The 18,858-nt window shown below is 44.2% G+C and overlaps 1 protein-coding gene across 1 annotated transcript; it reads left to right on the top strand.

Annotated features, from left to right (window-relative positions):
* The first annotated feature begins 984 nt into the window (after window positions 1-984).
* TNFRSF1A (TNF receptor superfamily member 1A) lies at window positions 985-17,549 on the top strand. The gene is made up of 10 exons (XM_038145091.1): window positions 985-1,173; window positions 9,923-10,124; window positions 10,454-10,582; window positions 10,889-11,035; window positions 12,900-12,981; window positions 13,294-13,361; window positions 13,567-13,671; window positions 14,017-14,054; window positions 14,829-14,988; window positions 15,569-17,549. The coding sequence occupies exons 1-10, from the start codon at window positions 1,135-1,137 to the stop codon at window positions 15,868-15,870; spliced, it is 1,272 nt and encodes a 423-aa protein (XP_038001019.1). The 5' UTR covers window positions 985-1,134; the 3' UTR covers window positions 15,871-17,549.
* Window positions 17,550-18,858: the final 1,309 nt, after the last annotated feature.

Here is an 18,858-nt window from a genome sequence, read left to right as displayed (position 1 = left end):
ATGCATGCCAGAATTTTCCATTTAGGGGCTAATTTTGTATTGTCCTCATTCGAGGCAAGGAAATGAACGGGAGAAAAAATCTTTTCCACCTCTATCCCTGGAGATGGCTGCAATCTGATAACAGGTTATTCTGCTATTTCCTTCCCTCCTGAGACTTGCAGCTGGGAAGTCACAGCTGTTCCAAGCCAAAGTGTGGCAAAGTGCCCTCCTTGTTTTCTCCTGGGCACGTGCTCTCATTGGCTTCCACACAGCAGATAAGCAGCTCCATTGTGGGATCGGTCTGTGGAGGTGTTTGGATTTCTCCGCAGTAATTCAGGCGGTCCATGGAGTGAATTGTAACCATTTCGTACTGAAATGGGCAAATTCTTCCAAAACAATGCTTAGTAGCTTGATCTAATGTCTTTTACTGGAGTATAGAGACAATTCCAGAAAGCAAGGGGAAGTCTTAATGGGCAAGAAATGAAGGGGAGTTCTTTATAATTTAGACGCTCATTCCTAACAGTATTTTTGTTTTTCAAACATGCTAACAGGATATATTAAATGAAGCAGGGCTTACACAGAATGTCATGTTGATTTTGCTTATATTTGCACTATCTGTACAGCTGGTTCATTGGAGCATGCACGAAAACGTGTGTTTTAAATTAAAAACTATAGGATGGTCACATAGACTCTAAAAATGCTGATCGTGGCTGCAACATGCCTTTCTTTAAAATTAAGGCGGTTAAGATGCAAAAAGTACATGGTTAATTTTCACGTGGAAAGTACAGCTGAAGAGTGAAACACTCCTGCGTCAAGAACGTTAAGATTTCAGCAGACCTCTTCTGCCTCCTTTCCCTTGTGTTTTCTAGCCGCTTTAGCCACTCGATGCACCATCCGTTGCTTTTCTTCAGCTTGTCCGTCTGGGTTTTTAAGGAATACTGCCGACGCCGGTCCTCGCCCGGCGGAGGGCGGGCGGGGCTCGGCGGGGCTCCGGGCCGCCTCCCGCTCGCCGCTCTCTTTCCTGCTGCCGCTGCCAGGAAGTTGGAGACGGGGTAGTCACTCTCCGCGCTGCTCCGGCCGGCGCTGGGTAGGGCTGGGGCGGCTTCCTCTGGACGTAGGGGACCCTGCCACGGGGATGTAGCGGGCCGCGGAGCCATGCGCGGCCCGGCGCTGCCCCGCTCCTCGCTGGGGACGGTAAGTCACGGCGGGGACTTCGCCGCTCCCGACGGAGCGGGGCCGTGCGCCGGCGGGACACCGCCTCGCCCGGCGACACCTCCGCTCCCGGGGATCTGCAGCCCGCTGCGGGTCCGCAGAGCGGTGTCCGCCGTCGAGCTTTCGGGCCCGGGCTCTCTTCGACCCTCCTGGCCGCCGTCGGGCTCCCCGTCGCTGCCGGTCTGCGCGCAGCCCGCTTTCTGCTCGCCCTCTCCGGGGCGCTGGGGCTCCCCTCTCGGCAGCCCCACGCCGGGGCGGGCAGCGGGGGGCCAGGGCTCGGGGAGTCTGCGGGAGGGCGAGGCGGGCGGTCGTCGTCGCAGGGCAGGCTGGTGCCGGCGCCGGAGCGGCGGGAGCGGCGGTAGCGGGTCGGGCTGCCGAGCCGCGCCATCCGCCGGGAGCCCGCGGGGCAGCCGGGCAGCGGCACCGCCGTGCTCGCCGCCTCCCTCCCTCCGCCGGGCACCGAGCTCTCTGGCCCCGTTCCCGGGATTTATCCCTGACTCAGGGAGAAGGCGTCTGGGCTTACAGGAACGGCGGTGGATTCCCTGAAGCCCGCGGCGCGGCCGTTAACGCGCGGGGCGGTCCGGGCGGCGGGGCTCGCCGGGGCACCGAGCGCCCGGGACGGGATCGGAGCCGCTCCGCTCCCTCCGCCGCTGTGCGGGGAGCGGGGGTGAGCCGCCCCCGCTTTGCTGTGCAGCCGGGCGCACACAAATGCCGCTCTGCGGGCGTTTGAACAAAGATTAGAGAGTTGTAGCTACGCCCCAAACCACGGGATTTGTATAAAAGCAAGTTCAGCTCTGCCGGTGGATGTTCTTTAGCCTTCCCGGGCTTCGTAGGGCAAGACTTTGAAGCTGCCCGTTGTGATTTTTGTGGGCGAAAAAGTTGTAAAAGATACCGGAGAGTTTTACGAATAACCTGATTGCTAGACATGAATGGCTAGCGAGTATCAGCAGATGTGTGCTAAAGCTGTGACAGTGGAGTGGTGTCACTCAGCATCATGACATGGCTGTAAATTCTGCTGTAGAGGTTACGAGGTCAAACTATTTATCCCTAAATACCTGAGCATCCTGGTAACGCACACCTGCACTTGGCTGCACTGGACTTGTAATGGTGACTTAGTTGTTAATTTGTGATCAGAAAGTTGCAATGTGTGCAAAGTTACCTTCCGGAAGGGTTTCGATTTGGTCTTGGGGTTTTTTTACCTCTTGAAAGGTTTGAAACCCTCGTAGTAGACTTAAAGCTAGCAGTTGCAGGACAACACACCTGAAACTGAGGAGAAAGGATACCTTGACTCTAGCTGTGGATCACTTACCATCTTGGGACCTAGGTAGGACACATAAACTGTTGATTTATGGACAGATTTCAAAGCAGATAGGTAACCTGAAAAGTATATTTCTGGCTTAAGAATAGAGGTGCACACCTTTAGGTGTAAATCAGATACTATATGTGATATTATTAATTCAGCTGGCAAAACAACAAAGATCTATTGGATTCCCCAAATTCATTATATTATAATAATAAGACACTGGAGGAAGTGTCCTCCAGTGGGATTTCTTTTTGAAGGTGTTTTCCCCTTCCTATTTGCATGTAATTTCAAGTTGTCAATAGCATTCTGCTCCCTACAGATAATATTTATATTTTCAATTAAATCATATTCCTCTTCCCCCCCCTCCCAACAGAGTGAGTTACAGGTCTCACTCTCACTCTGTTGTGTGCCCATCTATCTGTCATTTATGTTGCATATCATCCTGTTTGCCCTCATAGCCCTTCTTGGCCCCCTGATGCCTCCCTTCTACTCTTCTGATTCTTGTATATTTCCTGTGATTCTTCAAAATTTCCTGTATCCTGTTTCCATGCATTCACTCTTTCTGCCTGTCCTTAAATTAATTTTCAGGTGCTCTGTGTTTTCCCCATGCACTCCTAACTTTTACAGTGGACAAAATTGCATCCATCTTCACTGAGGCCAGGGTGTTTTCTGTCTCATTAAAAGAAAAAAAATATAATGGAAGTTTCATTTATTAAAGAAAATTCTGTTTTATTAAGAAAAAAGACAAAATAACCATAAGGGTACTTCTGGCACTGATTTATATTCAAAGTAAAGGGAGAAACTGCCATTTTCAAGTTAAAAGCTACATTATATAAAAATTGAAAACCAGGCCACCAAGTGCATTGTGAGAAAGAGCTGTTGGGCCACCAGCCTGTTTCCAGTAGTGACCAGTCACAGGTGTCTGCCAAGGGTTTTGGAGCAGGGCAAGTGTACAGCAATGAAAAATAAGAATACTTTCCTGGCTTCCAATGGGCTGGGACTGTCGGAGTTTTCAAGTTGAAATGGCGTCTTCATATTTTCAATCCCTGACTGTGGCTTTTTTTCCCCTTCTGCTATGGGTGTGGTGATCAATTTTGGAACCAGGACAGGTTTCTGTCAGATCCCACACTCTCTCATGGAGTCCCACACCTCAGCTACATGTTGGCTGTAAAAGGACCTCCCTGTGTTTGTTTTGAACCTCTCTGCTGCTTGTCTTATGTGATGCCTCTTAGTTCTTGTATTGGAGGAGACAGAGAACACTCATCCCAGTTCATCTTCTCTTTGGCATTCATGGCTTTGACCCTGCTACAGTATCCTTAGCTCAGGTTTCTCTTTTATAGACTGGTATATTTTATCATTCCCTTTGTGGCAGTCTGTACCAATGATGGTCCTTTTTCCTTTTCTTTGTATTATATCTGGGTTAATTTATATTCTTAAGATTGGGGACCAGAATTACGGTCAAGATTCAATCCTTAATATATTGTAACAACAACACTCTTGGACTTGCTCTCGTATCCTTTCCTAATAATTCATAGCATTTGATTGCTTTTCTGATTATTTTCTCCAATAAGATTAATTGAACTTTTACTGCTTATTAATCTAATTTGAATTTCTATTTTTGGGACTAACTACTTCTACCCAAATGAAAGGTTTATATTAGGGTCTGTGCTAAGTACACTTACGTGGCAATTTTTGTTCTCCCAAGTAACCAGTACTGTCAGTCTGGATGCCTTTCCCTTTTCATTAAGTAATCAATTTTCTGCATTAGCAGTATTATTTGTGGTAAACCCAGTGTTGTCATTTTGCTCTTTCTTACCCATTTTCTTTAGTCAAAGAGGCTTTACAAACAAAGAGGCTTTGTTTGTATTTGGGGCAGATGCCTCGTGTTCTCTTCCGTAGTCCCTGGATAGCTGAGGGCTTCCTTTGCTAACACGTACCCTTGTGTTATGCTCTTAGGAACCTGACAGTGGAAAGCACATCTCAAAGCAATGTCACTACATTTTCCTGTTAAGCCAAATAGGAATATATCTGTTCCAATGAGTAGGACTCGGCATTTGACAATTACCTGACTTAAAAATTCACCTAGTGAGTCAAGGGGTGTGAGCAGGTCTGTGGCACAGTGTGGGCAGGGGCTGAGGGCTCACGCCCAGCTGAAAATCATTTCAGGATGGAAAAGTAAGGACCCGCTGAGCCTTCCCATGGCTCCTGCTCCATCAGCACTGCTCACTCTGATGTGGGGCTGTAGAGCAGCACAGTGGAACTCAGCCATGAACACAGGCAGGCCAAGTGCTGGGGTGTCGAGGGTCAGTGAACGTGGCACTCTGACACGTTATCTACCACATATGTCCTCGGAGGGAAAGCTTCCACGGAAATTTTCTTATGGTTGTTATCACCTACTGACTTCTCCATTATTTTCTTAATCTTTACTAATATGAAATAAAGCCTTCTAACTTTATATACTTTATGATATTTTATGATGTGAAGTCCACAGTCTTTATAGATAATCACAGTTTTCTTTTGGTTTTTAATTTGAGATCGCTAAGGTTTTTTTTCATTGTATCAAAGCTATTACTAGTCTCCTGAATTTAGACAAGGCCTGAAATACAGCATTCTTTCATCTGATCTTCATAAAATGAGGATTATTTATAATAGTAGTTCTTGTATCCTTCTTTTGTCCTTTCCAGATTTTAGAGAGCAATGACAAAAGCTTCCTGTAAATGTTGCTTTAATGCACATTTCTCAGTGTGTAAAGCAGAAGTTCTGGTTTCCCTTTCATCTTTGTATAGCAAACTAAAATAAATGCGAACTTCAAAGAGCTTTTGGAAATGGCTGAACCAGACAAAGAACGTAAGAGTAAATCCTGTACTCTGATTTCTTTGGTAGCTCATTAGTCTGAGCAATATACTGGTTTTCGCCCAAGCCTCCAAGCTGACTAATTTTTTTATGACTCATTGAAAAGGCTGACAGATGATTTATGTGTAGAATACTTGTGCATGGGGTGTGTATCATGCTGGATTCTTAAGCCAAAGTAACTTGCTGTTACGAAACATTTTGAGACACTCTAATGACTCATAATGCCTCCTATTTGCAGGTAGTTGATAATTAATTAGTTTAAAAATGGAATTTGCAAACTGGAAGCCTTTTTTGAGAGAATCATTTGATTAAGTTATTACAATGGAATCTTCGTGCAACTTGGTCAATGAGAATTAAGGATGATTAAATATATTTATATGAATAGAATATTGATTTCATTGATGCTGGTAGCACTGAGACTAAAATACTTAATTCATAATTATTTACAACACAATACAGATAGTTATAACTACTAGTAGGGCATACTGATTTTTCAAGAAATATTGAAGAAACAGTATTAAAGATAGAAAAATGACCTGTGTGTCACTGTACCTGCTCCCTCCACCCTTGTGCAAATTGTAGTGGTGGCAGTAATTCAAGAATATTTGAGTGTGAAAATTGTGGAAAGGCTCCTAAATCCTGTCTCACCTGTCAAAATATTGCATAGAAGAGCTTTTGAGCTTGTGCTGTGTCTTTTTTCCTTGTAGGTGAAGTGCTGGGCAGTAAGTGCTGGCATGAGGCATGGGAAGGAACTAGGTTTGCCTTATGTATGAGGAGAATGTGCGGGGAACACAGCTGTCACCCAGAGGGGTGGAATGTTTTAAGGAAGCAGCATTCTGCCATATTTTGGTGATTCCTGTGGCAGTTTCATAAGTAAACCCCATAGTTTCTGCTGACTCTGTTTTCCCTGGGTAGTCCCTGCTGACTGAAATGGCTGAGTAGGTATGAATCAGTGGTGTGCATCACACGTGGTTTGAATTACCACTTGGCTTAGGTAATACACATCTCTGTGCAGTTACTTAGTGGGTACTGTTTTTTTTATCCTAGCAAGCGGAGTGTGCTGTACATCTAACAATGGATATTCAGCTTATTTCACTTGCAGAAGACCTCTACACTTTGCCTTGGCAAACTCCTATCAATGACTTGAGGCTTCAGTGCTTGGTTAACAGAGCTAAACCTGGCTGGCAACGGATCACTGATCACCAGCAGTGTTTCTCAGGGCTCAGTTCTAGGGCCAGTTCTGTTCAATGTATTTATTCTAGATAAATTGGAGCATTGAGCAATGATTATTGGAATGAAATTGAGCAAGTCCAGATGCTGGATCCTGAATATGGTGACAGAGTTACTTCTGGGCACAAGTACAAACTGTTCAGGAGTGTCTGCAGAGCGCCCTGCAGGGAGGGCCCTGGGGGTGCTGGGGCAGCAGCAGCTCAGTGAGAGTCAGCAGGGTGTGCCTGGGCAGCCCAGAGGGCAGGAACCGTGTCCTGGGGGCATCAAACACAGAGCACAGCCAGGCAGAGGGGGGATCATCCGCTGTGCTCAGCGCTGGTGCAGCCTCACCCGGAGTGCTGGGAGCAGTTCAGAGCCTCACAATTTAAGGATTTGAAGGTCCTTGAATGTGTCCAGAGGAGGGGAACTGCAAAAGAATTTTTTAAAATCAAGCTCTCATCTCCATCAGACAGATTTGTTGGTACAAATCAACTGTGTTGCATGGTAGCTTAAGCCAGGTGCCTCAAAAGAAGGATCACCAACAAAGAAATTCCTGGGTGATATCACCCATATGGTATAAACTCCCTATCCCTCAAGCAACAGTCTGGATCAAAAAGCATTATTATATGGGGTCTTCTCACTTTTCACTGGGTCACTCTTTCACTACCAAGTGGTTGCCATGTGGTCACCTTCATATCCTCTTAGGTTGGTTTTGCTGATGATTTTGATCAGGTCTGTAGTCCATGTTGTAATATGGTTGTTACAGTTCACATACCACGAGTTATGTGCCTTCCCACTGAAACAGAACAGACTGTTTTAATTTCATGTATTACCTGAATTTGATGAAGCTGTTCATTGGTATAAATCATTGTATTGCTGAATGGCTTGGGGAGCTGCTTAAGATGGTGGTGTTTTGGGTTTTTTTTCCCATCATGTGAATGATTTTGCTGATGGCCGAGTCAATTGGGGTGTGAGTCACTCCTGGCCTGTGACTTTCTGTTCCTCAAATTGTGTTCTGTAACATGTTAACTCTGCTTTGATGACACTTACAGACATGCTTTCACTTAATCTGAAAAATTAAAAACACTTCTGTTTTCTTTTGGCTTTGAAGGTGTATCTGACCAATTTTCTCTGTATTTTTGGCTTAATCTTTGATGCTTTTATCTTCTTTCTGTTGCTGACTTGTGTGACTTACGGGGTGACTGTTTATGTTCTCGTATCAGGGATTAATCACTAGCTAGAGAATTAAAATGTTTTTATTGTTACTGTGTGTCAGACCATCTGTGTGAAGGATCTTGTATATGTTTTCCTGCAAGCAATAAATCTTGTAATGTCAGCTGCTGAAACAATTTTTAGTTCCGCTGAGGAGTTGTTGGAGTGTTTACAATTATTCTGTGGTCAGCTAATGAAGTCTGAAATGATGTCTATTTAAATATGTGGTTCTCTTTTTCCTGTTCACCATTTTAGCATCTGGTCTATTGAATGTGTCAGAGCTCTCCGAAAAACAATGTTTTAGTTTTGTCAGAGTTGCAAACTCCATCCTTTTTGAGGTTTTAAGTTGCTTTTAGGTATGTACCTTTCTCCCCCAAGGCTTTAATTCTGAAAGAGAAACAGAACAGTGTAGGGCTGTCATAACCATTTCATTCTATGTCTCTTTTGGTAAGCTTGTTATCACAAAATTGGTCTCATGACTGTAGTTTACCCTTATTGGTTACTTTGCTTTTGCTATAAGTCTCCTAGCTGAAAAAGCAATAAAAAGGAAAAAAAAAAAAACCCAAAATCTCTGAAGCTGTGCTTGTACTGCTGGGCATCTTCAAAAAAAAAACCACTTTAAAAAAATCAAGCTGGGAAAACATTACAATTAGAGGGAAGGTAGTGTAGTAAAACTTTGTGTGAGATTATATTGGCAGAGAGGTGTTCATTTGCAAAAAAAATTACTTGATTTTCATCATTCACATGATCTGATGCATAGAGTTCATTGGCACATCTGTAACATACTCAGAAGCATCAACACATAGATGTTCATCTGTGGGATACAGGTTAAGTCTTCATCGTGCTGCTGGACTTCTTCATGGTACTATAAAGTAGTTTTTGGACAAATCTTTCATACTCTTCAGGAGTCATTGGTTGATATGGGATGGGTCTCTGCTGTAGAAACTTGCTGAGTTCAGGTTTCATAAATCTTGGACCAAGTTTTGACCTGGTTTTGTTTTGTTGGGTTTTTTTAAGCCTTTTTGTTGCTGTATGCTTTTTCTTTATCTGAATGTTTGAAATGCATGCTTGACGTCTGTTTTTCTATTGGGCCAAGAAGCAAAGGAGTTGCGTTTGTGATACACTGCCATCTCGTTACGATCCTTCTGGTACAGGATCTTTTGCTGATGAGTCATTTATGCTGTCCTCTTACCAGAGTGGAGGCCTGTTGGCCATTGCATAAACAGTATATTTCTCAATTTCAGTGCTGGGAATAAACAGTAAAATACTGAAAACAGTATCCAGGGAACGGCATCCTTCATTATTGGTACAGCTGTGCTTTTAACCCTCGGTTCATGTGTGTGGGTGTACAAAGTCACTCTCTCTTACAGACATGTGGCAGTCAAGCCAGTCCTAATATTTCTGTTAAGATTGGCATGACAACAGTAACTTTCAAGTGGAAAAATAGAAATCAAATCTTAACAGAGTTAAAAAAAGATGAAAGTGCTCATTTTTGTTACAAGCTGTATGGGCTGATTGTTAACAGTTGCAGTTTAAGAGGAAGAATGTACATTTGACACGACAAGAAATCAAAAACCCAACTTTCCCATGTTTCTGGGTCTGGCTTGCTCAGGAGGCATTTTGGAAGATTTCCTGTACACAGCAGGCAGTGAGATTGTCTTTTGCCATGTTATTCCCAACTTCCCATCTTGTGTATTTTTTTAGTGGAACTGCAAGTACTGGATGCATTCTTCTCTGTGGAACTGTTTCTACGTGGACAGCTTTACTGCCTTCCTTAATAAAAACATTTCTTTGCTCTTGTGTAACTTTTATGCAAGCTGCAGCATTTTCAAGGCATTCCATGTATAAAATGCACATCATGAAAAATATTTGTTTTATATACAACCAGTTTGGCATAGAGGCCATTGAACAGTATATTAATATCACAGGTGGCAGGCATTGGTTTGTTGGGGTTTATTTTTGTAAATCATTTCCCCACACACATTTGCCAGTGGAGGGTCCCATTACCAGAATTAGTCAAGTAAATTGAACTCATGATATGATTTAATTCTAAGTGCTGAAGTCAGAGGTGCAGTCTGCAGGAGGATATAATGTTTTCTCATCTTGTTTCTCTCCTCTCCCTCCCTCCCTCCCTCCCTCCCTCTCTATTTACAGGTTATTCTAATATTTGTCTCTGTGTTGACAAAGGAATCTGTAGAAATTACTCCAGTGCCATATAGAGTGCAAGTCCGTCGGGTAACTTTGGATGGAAGAAACCCCTCTAACCCTTTGAGGAGAGAAAAGAAACAGATGCCCTGTCAACTGGGACAATACTTACACCCCAGAAAGACCCACTGCTGCATGAGGTGCCATGCAGGTACATGAAATAAATGCAGTAGTAGTGACTTTCACCTGGGAGGCATTTCCCGGTCCTGCACTCTCAAACTGTCTTTCTCCTTCAGCTAATCAGCTCTCCCTTTGCTTGGTACCTATCCCTACCCAGATAAATTCTTACTCCTTTTATTTATTCTTAATTCCTTTTCTCCTCTTATGGGCTGTCTGTGTCATTGCCTCTGGTGAGAGGAAGCATACTTGGTCCTTATGGCATCAACTCCAGGGTTTCTTTGAGGAACCAGTGACTCCTGTCCCGCCTAAGATAACACATTTGCCTTCCTGTCAGAGCTCTGTTAAGTGATTTTCTTGCAGGTACCTACAAGGCAAAAGACTGTGATGGGCCTGACCAGGCAACTGTCTGTCTTCCGTGTGCCAATGGCACATTCACAGCTGTTGATAACACCATGTCTAAATGCTTCCAGTGCAAACGCTGCCGTACCGGTGAGTCACTGTCAGATCTGCAGGATCTGAGGAAAATGGGGGTGGATGAGGGCTGGAGGGGATGGCAAGGTGAGCAAGGCAGCTTGGAAAAGTAAGCAGCTGAATGGGTAAGACAGTGTATGGGGATGGATTGGGGTCAGCAGGAATAAAGGTTACCAAATTGGAACAGTTTGAGATACAGTTTGCAGGCCTTTATGGCCTTTTTCTGTGAAAATTAGGAAATAACAATACCTATGATCATGACAGTGCTCTCAGTTGAAGGTGAAGGAAGAGGCTGGAGTAATAATTTCTCCTTTCTTTCCTCAGCACTCCAGCAGATAGTAGAGACCCCCTGCACCCCAAAGCAAGATACTGTATGTGGCTGTCAGAAGAATCAGTATCAGATTGATTCTGAGTCTGAATACTTCCAGTGTAGGAACTGCAGCTTGTGTGCCGATGGGATTATTGCCAGCTGTGAGTATGGCATGGATATGGCTCCAGTGCAGATGTACTGTAGTAGGGTAGACTTTCCAATACACTGCAGTGCCTTGCACTGAAAGGATGGTAGTTTTGGAACAACTCTGGGGTTTGTCTGTCCTCTTTCCCCAGAAAGACTGCTATTTTTTGTCTGCTCTGGCATGAATCCCTGTTTCCTATCATAGCTGCTTTCTTTTGTCCCTGAATGGTTTCTTGGTTTTGGCTGTTGTGAGGGGCTACTTTCTGCTTAATTTTGGTGCCTCTGCCTTGCCTGTCCTGAAGCAAGGTCTTCATGTTCTGTAGCAGGTTTCCCCTTGCCTTCCTTGTTTGTTTTTCTCCTGATGCAGACTGCATTTCCCCTACCAACTGCTGGAAGTACTTTGAGTACGATGGATGAAAATACCTCTGGCCCCTGTGCTCAGCTGAACTGCTTGTCAGTCAATTGCTGAGCAACCACAGTGTTCTGTGCAGTGTTCCAAAGTAAAGAGCTGCTAGTAATGCTGAACTATACCCAGTGGCATAGGGCATTACCTTGGGATGATGCCGGCGTCTGGGAGAAGTACTCGTGTTAGCTGTCCCAAGGTCAGGAATCAGAGATCTTAACAAACACTGCTGTCTGTAGCCTAATTCTTTCCATGTCCCTTAAATGTCTTCTTTTGCTGTGAGGACTGAGAAAGCACGAGTCAGATTGGATGCAACATGAACTGACTTTATTTCCTTGATTAGCTCTTTTATAAGGTTGCACCAGCGGATCTGACTGTGTGGCCGAACAAGACATCACACGTCCGTGCCCATTCACACCCCGACTGGTCTTCCAAATCTGCACTTAGATACATTCCTTAGTGGCTGTCTTCCAGCCCAAGGACACACACTCCTCTCTGAACATCTTATTCAGCTGGTCATGATCTGTACCAAAGATACAATTATAATTAATTTAGTCATTGTTCTTTAATTATCCAGCAGGCCCATGCTTCCAGTCCAGCTGCTCCCACATCCTACCTTGTCTTAAAGCTATCCCATCTTTGCAAACTGTGCTGCTCCTGATCCCTTTCCCATCTCTTCCCTGCCCAGTGTGAGGTTTGCTGTTTCACTGGTGAATGTGTTCCCTCTAGTGCTCAATCATCTTGTCACAGTTTCCACGCTTAAGCTTCTCCTCAAGGGTTATGATAGCACACTGTCCTTGAGCAGCTTCCTTCCCTCTTGGCTGATGTAGAACAGTTTTATTCCCGTCCCTCACTCATAACAGAGTGCATGCTCCTTGTTCTAGTACATTTTCCCCTCCTCTCATGCAATTTGATGTCCTTCCATCACTGTTCTTGCCTGCTCCTCCCCACACCTGTTTTACTCAGGCTCTCCCGTGTGACTTGCTTAGAAGTGATAGTTCTTTCATTTCTTACCCCTTCCACTCACGACATCAGAAGAGTGCTTATGTGTCCCATGACTTGAAATTATTTCTCCCTGCCCCGAACTGACTTCCTCACCAGTCCCAGCTGCTCAGGGACCACTTCTTCCTCATCTTGGCCTGACTAATGTGGTTTCCCCTTCCTGTCATGCTTGAACTTTGGTGACTTTTACTGCTTTTTGCACATTACACTAATTCCAGCTGCTCTGTAATTATAGTCCCTTTCCAAGCCTCTACAGAGGTGCCCACCTCCAATGGCACTCTTATTTTAATTACTTTTATCCTTGCCCAACTCTGTTTCTATATATAGATCAAATCCTTTATCTCTTCTTCAGTAGCAGTTTTCCAGGCTTAAAAAAAGGATAATCCCTCACCCATTTTGGAGTGGATTTCTTCCCCTTTGTTTTCTTCTCTGTCCATATTATGGCAACAGTTTCTGATTTTTTTTTTCTTCTACAGGTTCAAAGAACAAAGATGCAATTTGCAGGTGTAAGCCTCAATACTTTCTGTCACGTAGTAATATTTGCAAACCTTGCAACAGGTGAGCTTTTTTATGCTGTTGCCCCACTGAATAGAGAGACAGCAGGAGCTCTACAGGGGGAGGAAATTCTTCTCATGACTCTTTCTATCTAAACATAACTTTACAATATTCTAATTGCCTTTCTGGGGCAAGTAGGTCTTCACCCCCAGTCTCCTTCCATGTAGGCATTAGACCTCTAAGAGCCCAAAGTCACTAGTCACACTGCATTGCTCTGCTTTGCAGGCTCATCTTGACTTGTCTATTAGTTAGGGTGGTTGGAAATGGCTAGAGTTTGATTGTACTTGTGCTCACCTCTCTGATTTGCCCTTTCAGCTGCACTGGAGAAGACTGCTTGCTGTGTCCCAGCCCAGTTGCTACCTCACCAACTTCATCTGGGCTGAGTGAGTGCTCAGGGGACTGAAGAGCAGTGGAATCTTTTCATTGTGGGGTGTTGTTCCCTTTTGTAAAGGGTTATATTTTCCACTTTGTCAAACCATTATCCTTTTTCTCCCTACCATTTGCAAATCTCCACTTGCTGTTCTTCCTCTAGCACTTACCTCCTCTTTTCTTAGTCACTCATGCACTTGCTCTCTTCCTTTTGTCCAGATGGAAACCTTGTACTTGGCACCCTTGTTGCAGTATTTGGAGTTATCTTTGTCCTCTGCATTGCACGTAAAGTAGGGAAGCTGGTCCAGCCTTTCTACTCCCGTGGTGAGTACAGCGGCACGTGCAGTGATATTGACCGGGATAGACACCGATTTCTGTGTGATTTCGTGCGTGCACGTGTGTGAGGACAAAGTGGGATCCCCTTACTCTGCTCTGCTGCAAGGCCAGAGTAGCACAAGAACTAAATAGCCAAGGCTCTTGTTGCAGTTCTGCATCCAGGCCCGTAGCTGTGACTGGAAGTGCATGTGAGCTTATTTCTGGGATGTTTATTTTGCTATAAACATTTTTGAGGGCAGGATTGTGAGTAGCTGCTTTCCTGTTTTCTCTGGGACAAAAGGAAGTGAAAATAATTTCTGCTTTCTCTTTTTTTTTTTTTTTCTTTCCTTGAAGTTTCTTTGCCACAGACAATCAAGGAGCCGGTATCAGAGGTGAGCAAGATGATGGGTATAAGAACTTACCTTCCACTTTCAAATATGTTAGCCTGGGATCTGGAGTGATATTTTTCCCCGTGGGCTGTTTTCAGGCCTTGTATTTTCAAGTGAGCTGAGTAATAGGGCTGTCTGACTCAGAAGTCTTTCCCTGTAGAGGGTGGAGCCAGTAAAACTTTGCTTCCCCTCTTCTAGAGGATGCTTCTCAAGCTCCTGGCTTTTTTTTTTTTTTTTTTTCTCCAAATGCATTTTGTTCAGATAGTTGGTCCTTAATCCCCTTTTCTCTCTGTGTACCCAAAGCCTGGAGAATTTAATTAATTTCATTTCACTTCAGATCTTGACTCCACAAGCCTCTCAGTGCTGCTTCACAGTATTCTCTGAGGTCCAAGGCAACTCTGCAAATAAGAGGGCCCAGGCAGCAGCTGAGGTGGGGTTTCCACAGCCTACAGAGGAGGCTGATTGGAAAGGTGGCATGTAGAGCTTCTAGAATAGTGGTGATTTTGGGTACCAGCCTTACTTGATTTTGTAAAGAAATACTTTTTCTCAGACTACTGTTTTATGGTGCCAAAAGAAAGTTAAACTCTTTGGGTTCTGTTGGAAAGAAATGTTTGATGTCCTCTTCTGAAACAAGACATGTAGGAAGGATTAAAATCTCAACACCCACTCCCCATCTATCTTGGATAAATTTTAGCATATAAAGCTAGTGGTTACTTGCAGGAGACAGGTGTATTGTGCTGCTGTGGGTAATTCTGGACTATATAATGTTTCTTTCAGGTTGAGGAAAAAAGAAATGAAATTTCCACCCTTTGTCCTGAGTCCCAGAAGGAAACACGATTGCCATTAAATGCAGACCAATCATCTGCACCTCTGCCACAGAGTTCACATGAGCTACCAGACTGTGTCAGACCTGCCAGGGAGACACAACTTCCAGACAGTAAGTGAAACTCCTCCATCCTTCTCTCCTTCCCCAGTCAAACGGAACCTAATTATGCAGATGCAGCTAGGAGTATGCTGGGCAGGCCTTACCCAGTGTACGTGACCTGGATGTGTACCCATGCACAGCAGAAAGGCAGAAGCATGCCCAGAGCCTGTGAGTCTGTATATGCTAAATATCTGTGCGAGGCCTTTCTGTTGTCCCTTTTCCCTACCAGTAAAATGGATTGTCATATGTGTTGATATGCTGTCAGTCTTAATGCCTCTGGGGTAGTGACCCAGAACAATTTCAAGAATTCATTCTCTTTCAAGAATGTATAGCAGAAAGGCCCTAAGCAAATGTTCTTGACTCTGCTCATAACCTTATACAAGAGCATATTGAAACATTCCCATTACATGTTGAGGGACAAGAGGAAGTCTGGCCATAACATGAGTCTGTGTGATTACTCTGGAGAACTGGAGAAGACTTGAACAAGAGGGGGCAATGCAAGATACCAGGGCAACCTCCAGCCCTGGATTATTCACATTCTCCTTGAGGTGGAAGAATCTTGCTTCTCAGGGTTTTCCCTCTGTGTTCACAGACCCTGCTATTCTGTACACTGTGGTGGATCACGTGCCACCATCGCGGTGGAAGGAGTTTGTGCGGCGCCTGGGCCTGAGTGACCATGACCTGGAGCGGATTGAGCTGGAGCACCGGCGCCTGCGAGACGCCCAGTACGAAATGCTCCGACTGTGGAAACTGCAGATGGGCCATGATGCCACTGTGGAGCACATCAGCCGTGTTCTCAACCAGATGGAGCTCAGTGGCTGCAGTGATGCTGTTCAAGAAGCTTTGCTAAACCAGAACTCTCCTCAACCTCGCAGCCTCCACAACCACCTTTAATCTATTTCTGCTTTAGCTGCCTTTGACTATTAAGAGGGGATCATAACTCTCTTTTTTTCCTCCTATCTCCCCATCTTTGTAACACTTGTCAGCTGGTTTTGTTGGAGACAGCAGCAGGTTATGCTGGAGGAAAGGCTGAGGTTTGCTTCTTAGCCACCACGTAGTTCAGCCTTTAAGCCATGGCAGACCTCTGCAACACCTCCTCTCCCAAGGAGGGGAAGCACCTCATCAAGGAAGTTGTGTGTCAACTCTGACCAAGATGCAAATAGGAGCTCTGAGTGACTTGATCATAGATCAGCTTCTATGGCCAAGTTGTTGCTGAAACAGGTGCTCCACACATCATGCGGTGGGGCAAACTTGTAGGGTGCTTTGGTTAAGCTGACTGTTAAAGTACTCATTCACTTCTTGCAGATCTATTTTTCTGTGAGATCAACCAGTTGAAATGGCTCATATTGCAGCCTTTTGATTGCTCAATCTGACTCAGAGGAAGTGGTGGGAGGATGTGCCTATTTCTGGGAGCAGGAGAGGATTGCCCCCTCTCGGTGTCAACCAGTATCAACTAGTAGCAAAAGACTCCTGGAGATTCAGAACTGGTTCTCTCTCTGAGAGAAACAGGAGGACATTATCCTTTCCACACCATGTCCCTCAGGATCCAGAGGAGTAAGAATTCCAAGCCTATGAGTCAGATGAGAGGTTGGTGCTTTTTTCCAAAAGTTTTTTTTCTGTATCTAGAAATCATGTAAGTTAGCATTAACAAAATACCCGCCTGTGTGTTTGTCCAAGTGCAGGGTGGCAAGGAGTGTGGGCATCTGCCTGGTTGAGGTGGTACCTATGCATGAGCACAGGTAGCATGAGCACCTCTGCAAATCTGTGCTTGCACACAGGCTGGTAGGTTTGTGTCTACCTGCTTATCTACATATGGATGATTCCATGAATCTAACTGCAAATGGGACTGTGTACGTGTCTGTATAGATATTTTAGCAACTGTTGAGTAACTGCACACTACTTCCTGGACTGTGTTCTGTGATTGCTGCTTGGCTGTGGGAGCCATTCGGTACCATCTCCAGGCTCTCCCCGTCACTTCTCACCAGAATTACCCTGGGAGAACCAGATGTAGAAAAAATCAACTAGCCTGCACCAGGTGCAGGTTGTCCACATGTTTGTAACATGGGTTTTTTCAGTCTCTAATCCCTTGATCAGAGAGGAACTTTCTATTGTAAATACACTAAATGTTCTGAATTAAAATTAATATTTTTACCTCTGTTCTGGTTTTGCTTATATCAGCTTCTTTTCTGTGACTGTGGCTGGGGGCAGAGGAAGGGGGATAACTTATAGAAGTGTCAAGAGTAGATGGCTTGGTGGTCTTGTGTATTTTTTTTTAACCCAAGTTTTATATATTTTGGTATGCAAAACTTAGTTGGTCTCATATCACAAGAAGCTAGCTGCAGGCAGAAAGTAGGAAGGATTTAAATGAAATCCAGTTGAGGTCTTCTCAGAGATTCAAGAATATGAATGCCAGCAGTTTCATTTAGAGTGGATTTTTAAGCAATATACAATGAGTCATTTGGATTTGTATCTGGCTTTTTAAACCAGAAAATATCTTTAAATAAAAGAATAACAATAGGTTATACTTTAATGTTAATCTTAAATGTTTTTGTCTGAGGAACCAGAGCACCATCTTAAATAAGGAAGGGCTACTCCTATTCTACTTGAAAGTTTCCTACTTGAAACATGGAAGTTCCTGACTATCCGTGACAATGCCAGGAACTGACATCAGTTTTAATTCCCAGTTTGAGACTTTGTTTTGCTATGCCTACATCCTATTTTAATTGAGGAGATGAAATTGTCGTTGCTTTGTTTTTTTTGTTTTGTTTTTTTTGTTTTCAATCAGAGGCAGTATAAAGCTCACTGTAATACACTTTTTCTTTCATAATTTATGTTCGACAAGCACAACAGTATGATAATTATTAGAAGTACATGCTGTATATTCAAAGTGCTTGAAGTGGGGAAATTCTCAGAAACCTTTTCCAGGTGTGATGTCTAAGCCTTGGGTTTTTTTCTCCATCTCAAACTGTTCAATACATCATTTAAAATCCATGTGTTGCAAAGCTTGTGGCACAAGATAAGCCACAAGCAGCCGGCCCCAGGCCACTGCTTGGTTGCCAGTGGCTTTGTCGGCATTCGGGAGCACACATAATCACGACAGGTTATATGCAGGTGCTTTATTGAGGCATGTGGGAACTAGGGGTATTACCAACCCAAATCTAGTCCCGTCCTTTTGTTCAAAGTGCACGTATTTATACAATCTCAGCTGTAGCACTAATCACTGTAACAGCCTTATCGATACTGCTTCATTAAAGCTTAGCCTGAGCTTGTATGAACATGTACGAATCTTACCTATAGGTATCTTGGAAACTCTAAATACTGATCCTCGTTACTATAAACATTCTGGCTTCCTAAACTATCCTGAATACCAAGCATTCTTTCGGCCTAGTTATACATGATTTCAGAAACATTCAAGCCTGTACTAACAGCTTCCTGCAGGAATTTTACAGAAATCCATGGCTATGATGTGTTTCAGAGAATGCTGAAGATTCCTTCAAGGCAACAAAGGTGACTTGGGTGGGTAATATATGTGAAGATGGGAGTGGAGGCTCCTCATGCTGCTGCATGGACAGAGCAGCCCCCAGAGAAACACAACTGTTTATGTAATTTCATTTATTTGTCTTCATTACTCATTGAGTATCTAATGCTGAAGCAATGATACCTGTGCTTAGAACATTTACTTTTTAGCCGCATGGGGTCCAGCTCTGGTCCTGCAGCATGAGGAACACATGGAACAGTTGGAGCAAGTCCAGAGGAGGCCATGATGTTGATGAGAGAACTGAGGCACCTCCCGTACGAACACAGGCTGAGGAAATCGGGTCTGCTCATCCTGGAGAAGCTCCTGTGGAGACCTCCCAGCAAGCTTCCAGTATCTGTAAGGGG

Source organism: Motacilla alba, chromosome 1 (genome assembly GCF_015832195.1).
Source record: "Motacilla alba alba isolate MOTALB_02 chromosome 1, Motacilla_alba_V1.0_pri, whole genome shotgun sequence".
Classification (NCBI taxonomy): Eukaryota; Metazoa; Chordata; class Aves; order Passeriformes; family Motacillidae; genus Motacilla; species Motacilla alba.
The sequence above is the reverse complement of the archived record's forward strand: the minus strand, read 5'-3'. Positions and strand labels throughout refer to the sequence as shown.

What these genes read in the sequence shown, in the direction of transcription:
- TNFRSF1A (XM_038145091.1), top strand. Translation starts at nt 1,135, where the DNA reads ATGCGCGGCCCGGCGCTGCCCCGCTCCTCGCTGGGGACG. An exon ending in CCCGCTCCTCGCTGGGGACG is followed by an intron (nt 1,174 to 9,922) that starts GTAAGTCACGGC and finishes CTCTATTTACAG; the next exon opens with GTTATTCTAATATTTGTCTC. An exon ending in ACCAACTTCATCTGGGCTGA is followed by an intron (nt 13,362 to 13,566) that starts GTGAGTGCTCAG and finishes CCTTTTGTCCAG; the next exon opens with ATGGAAACCTTGTACTTGGC.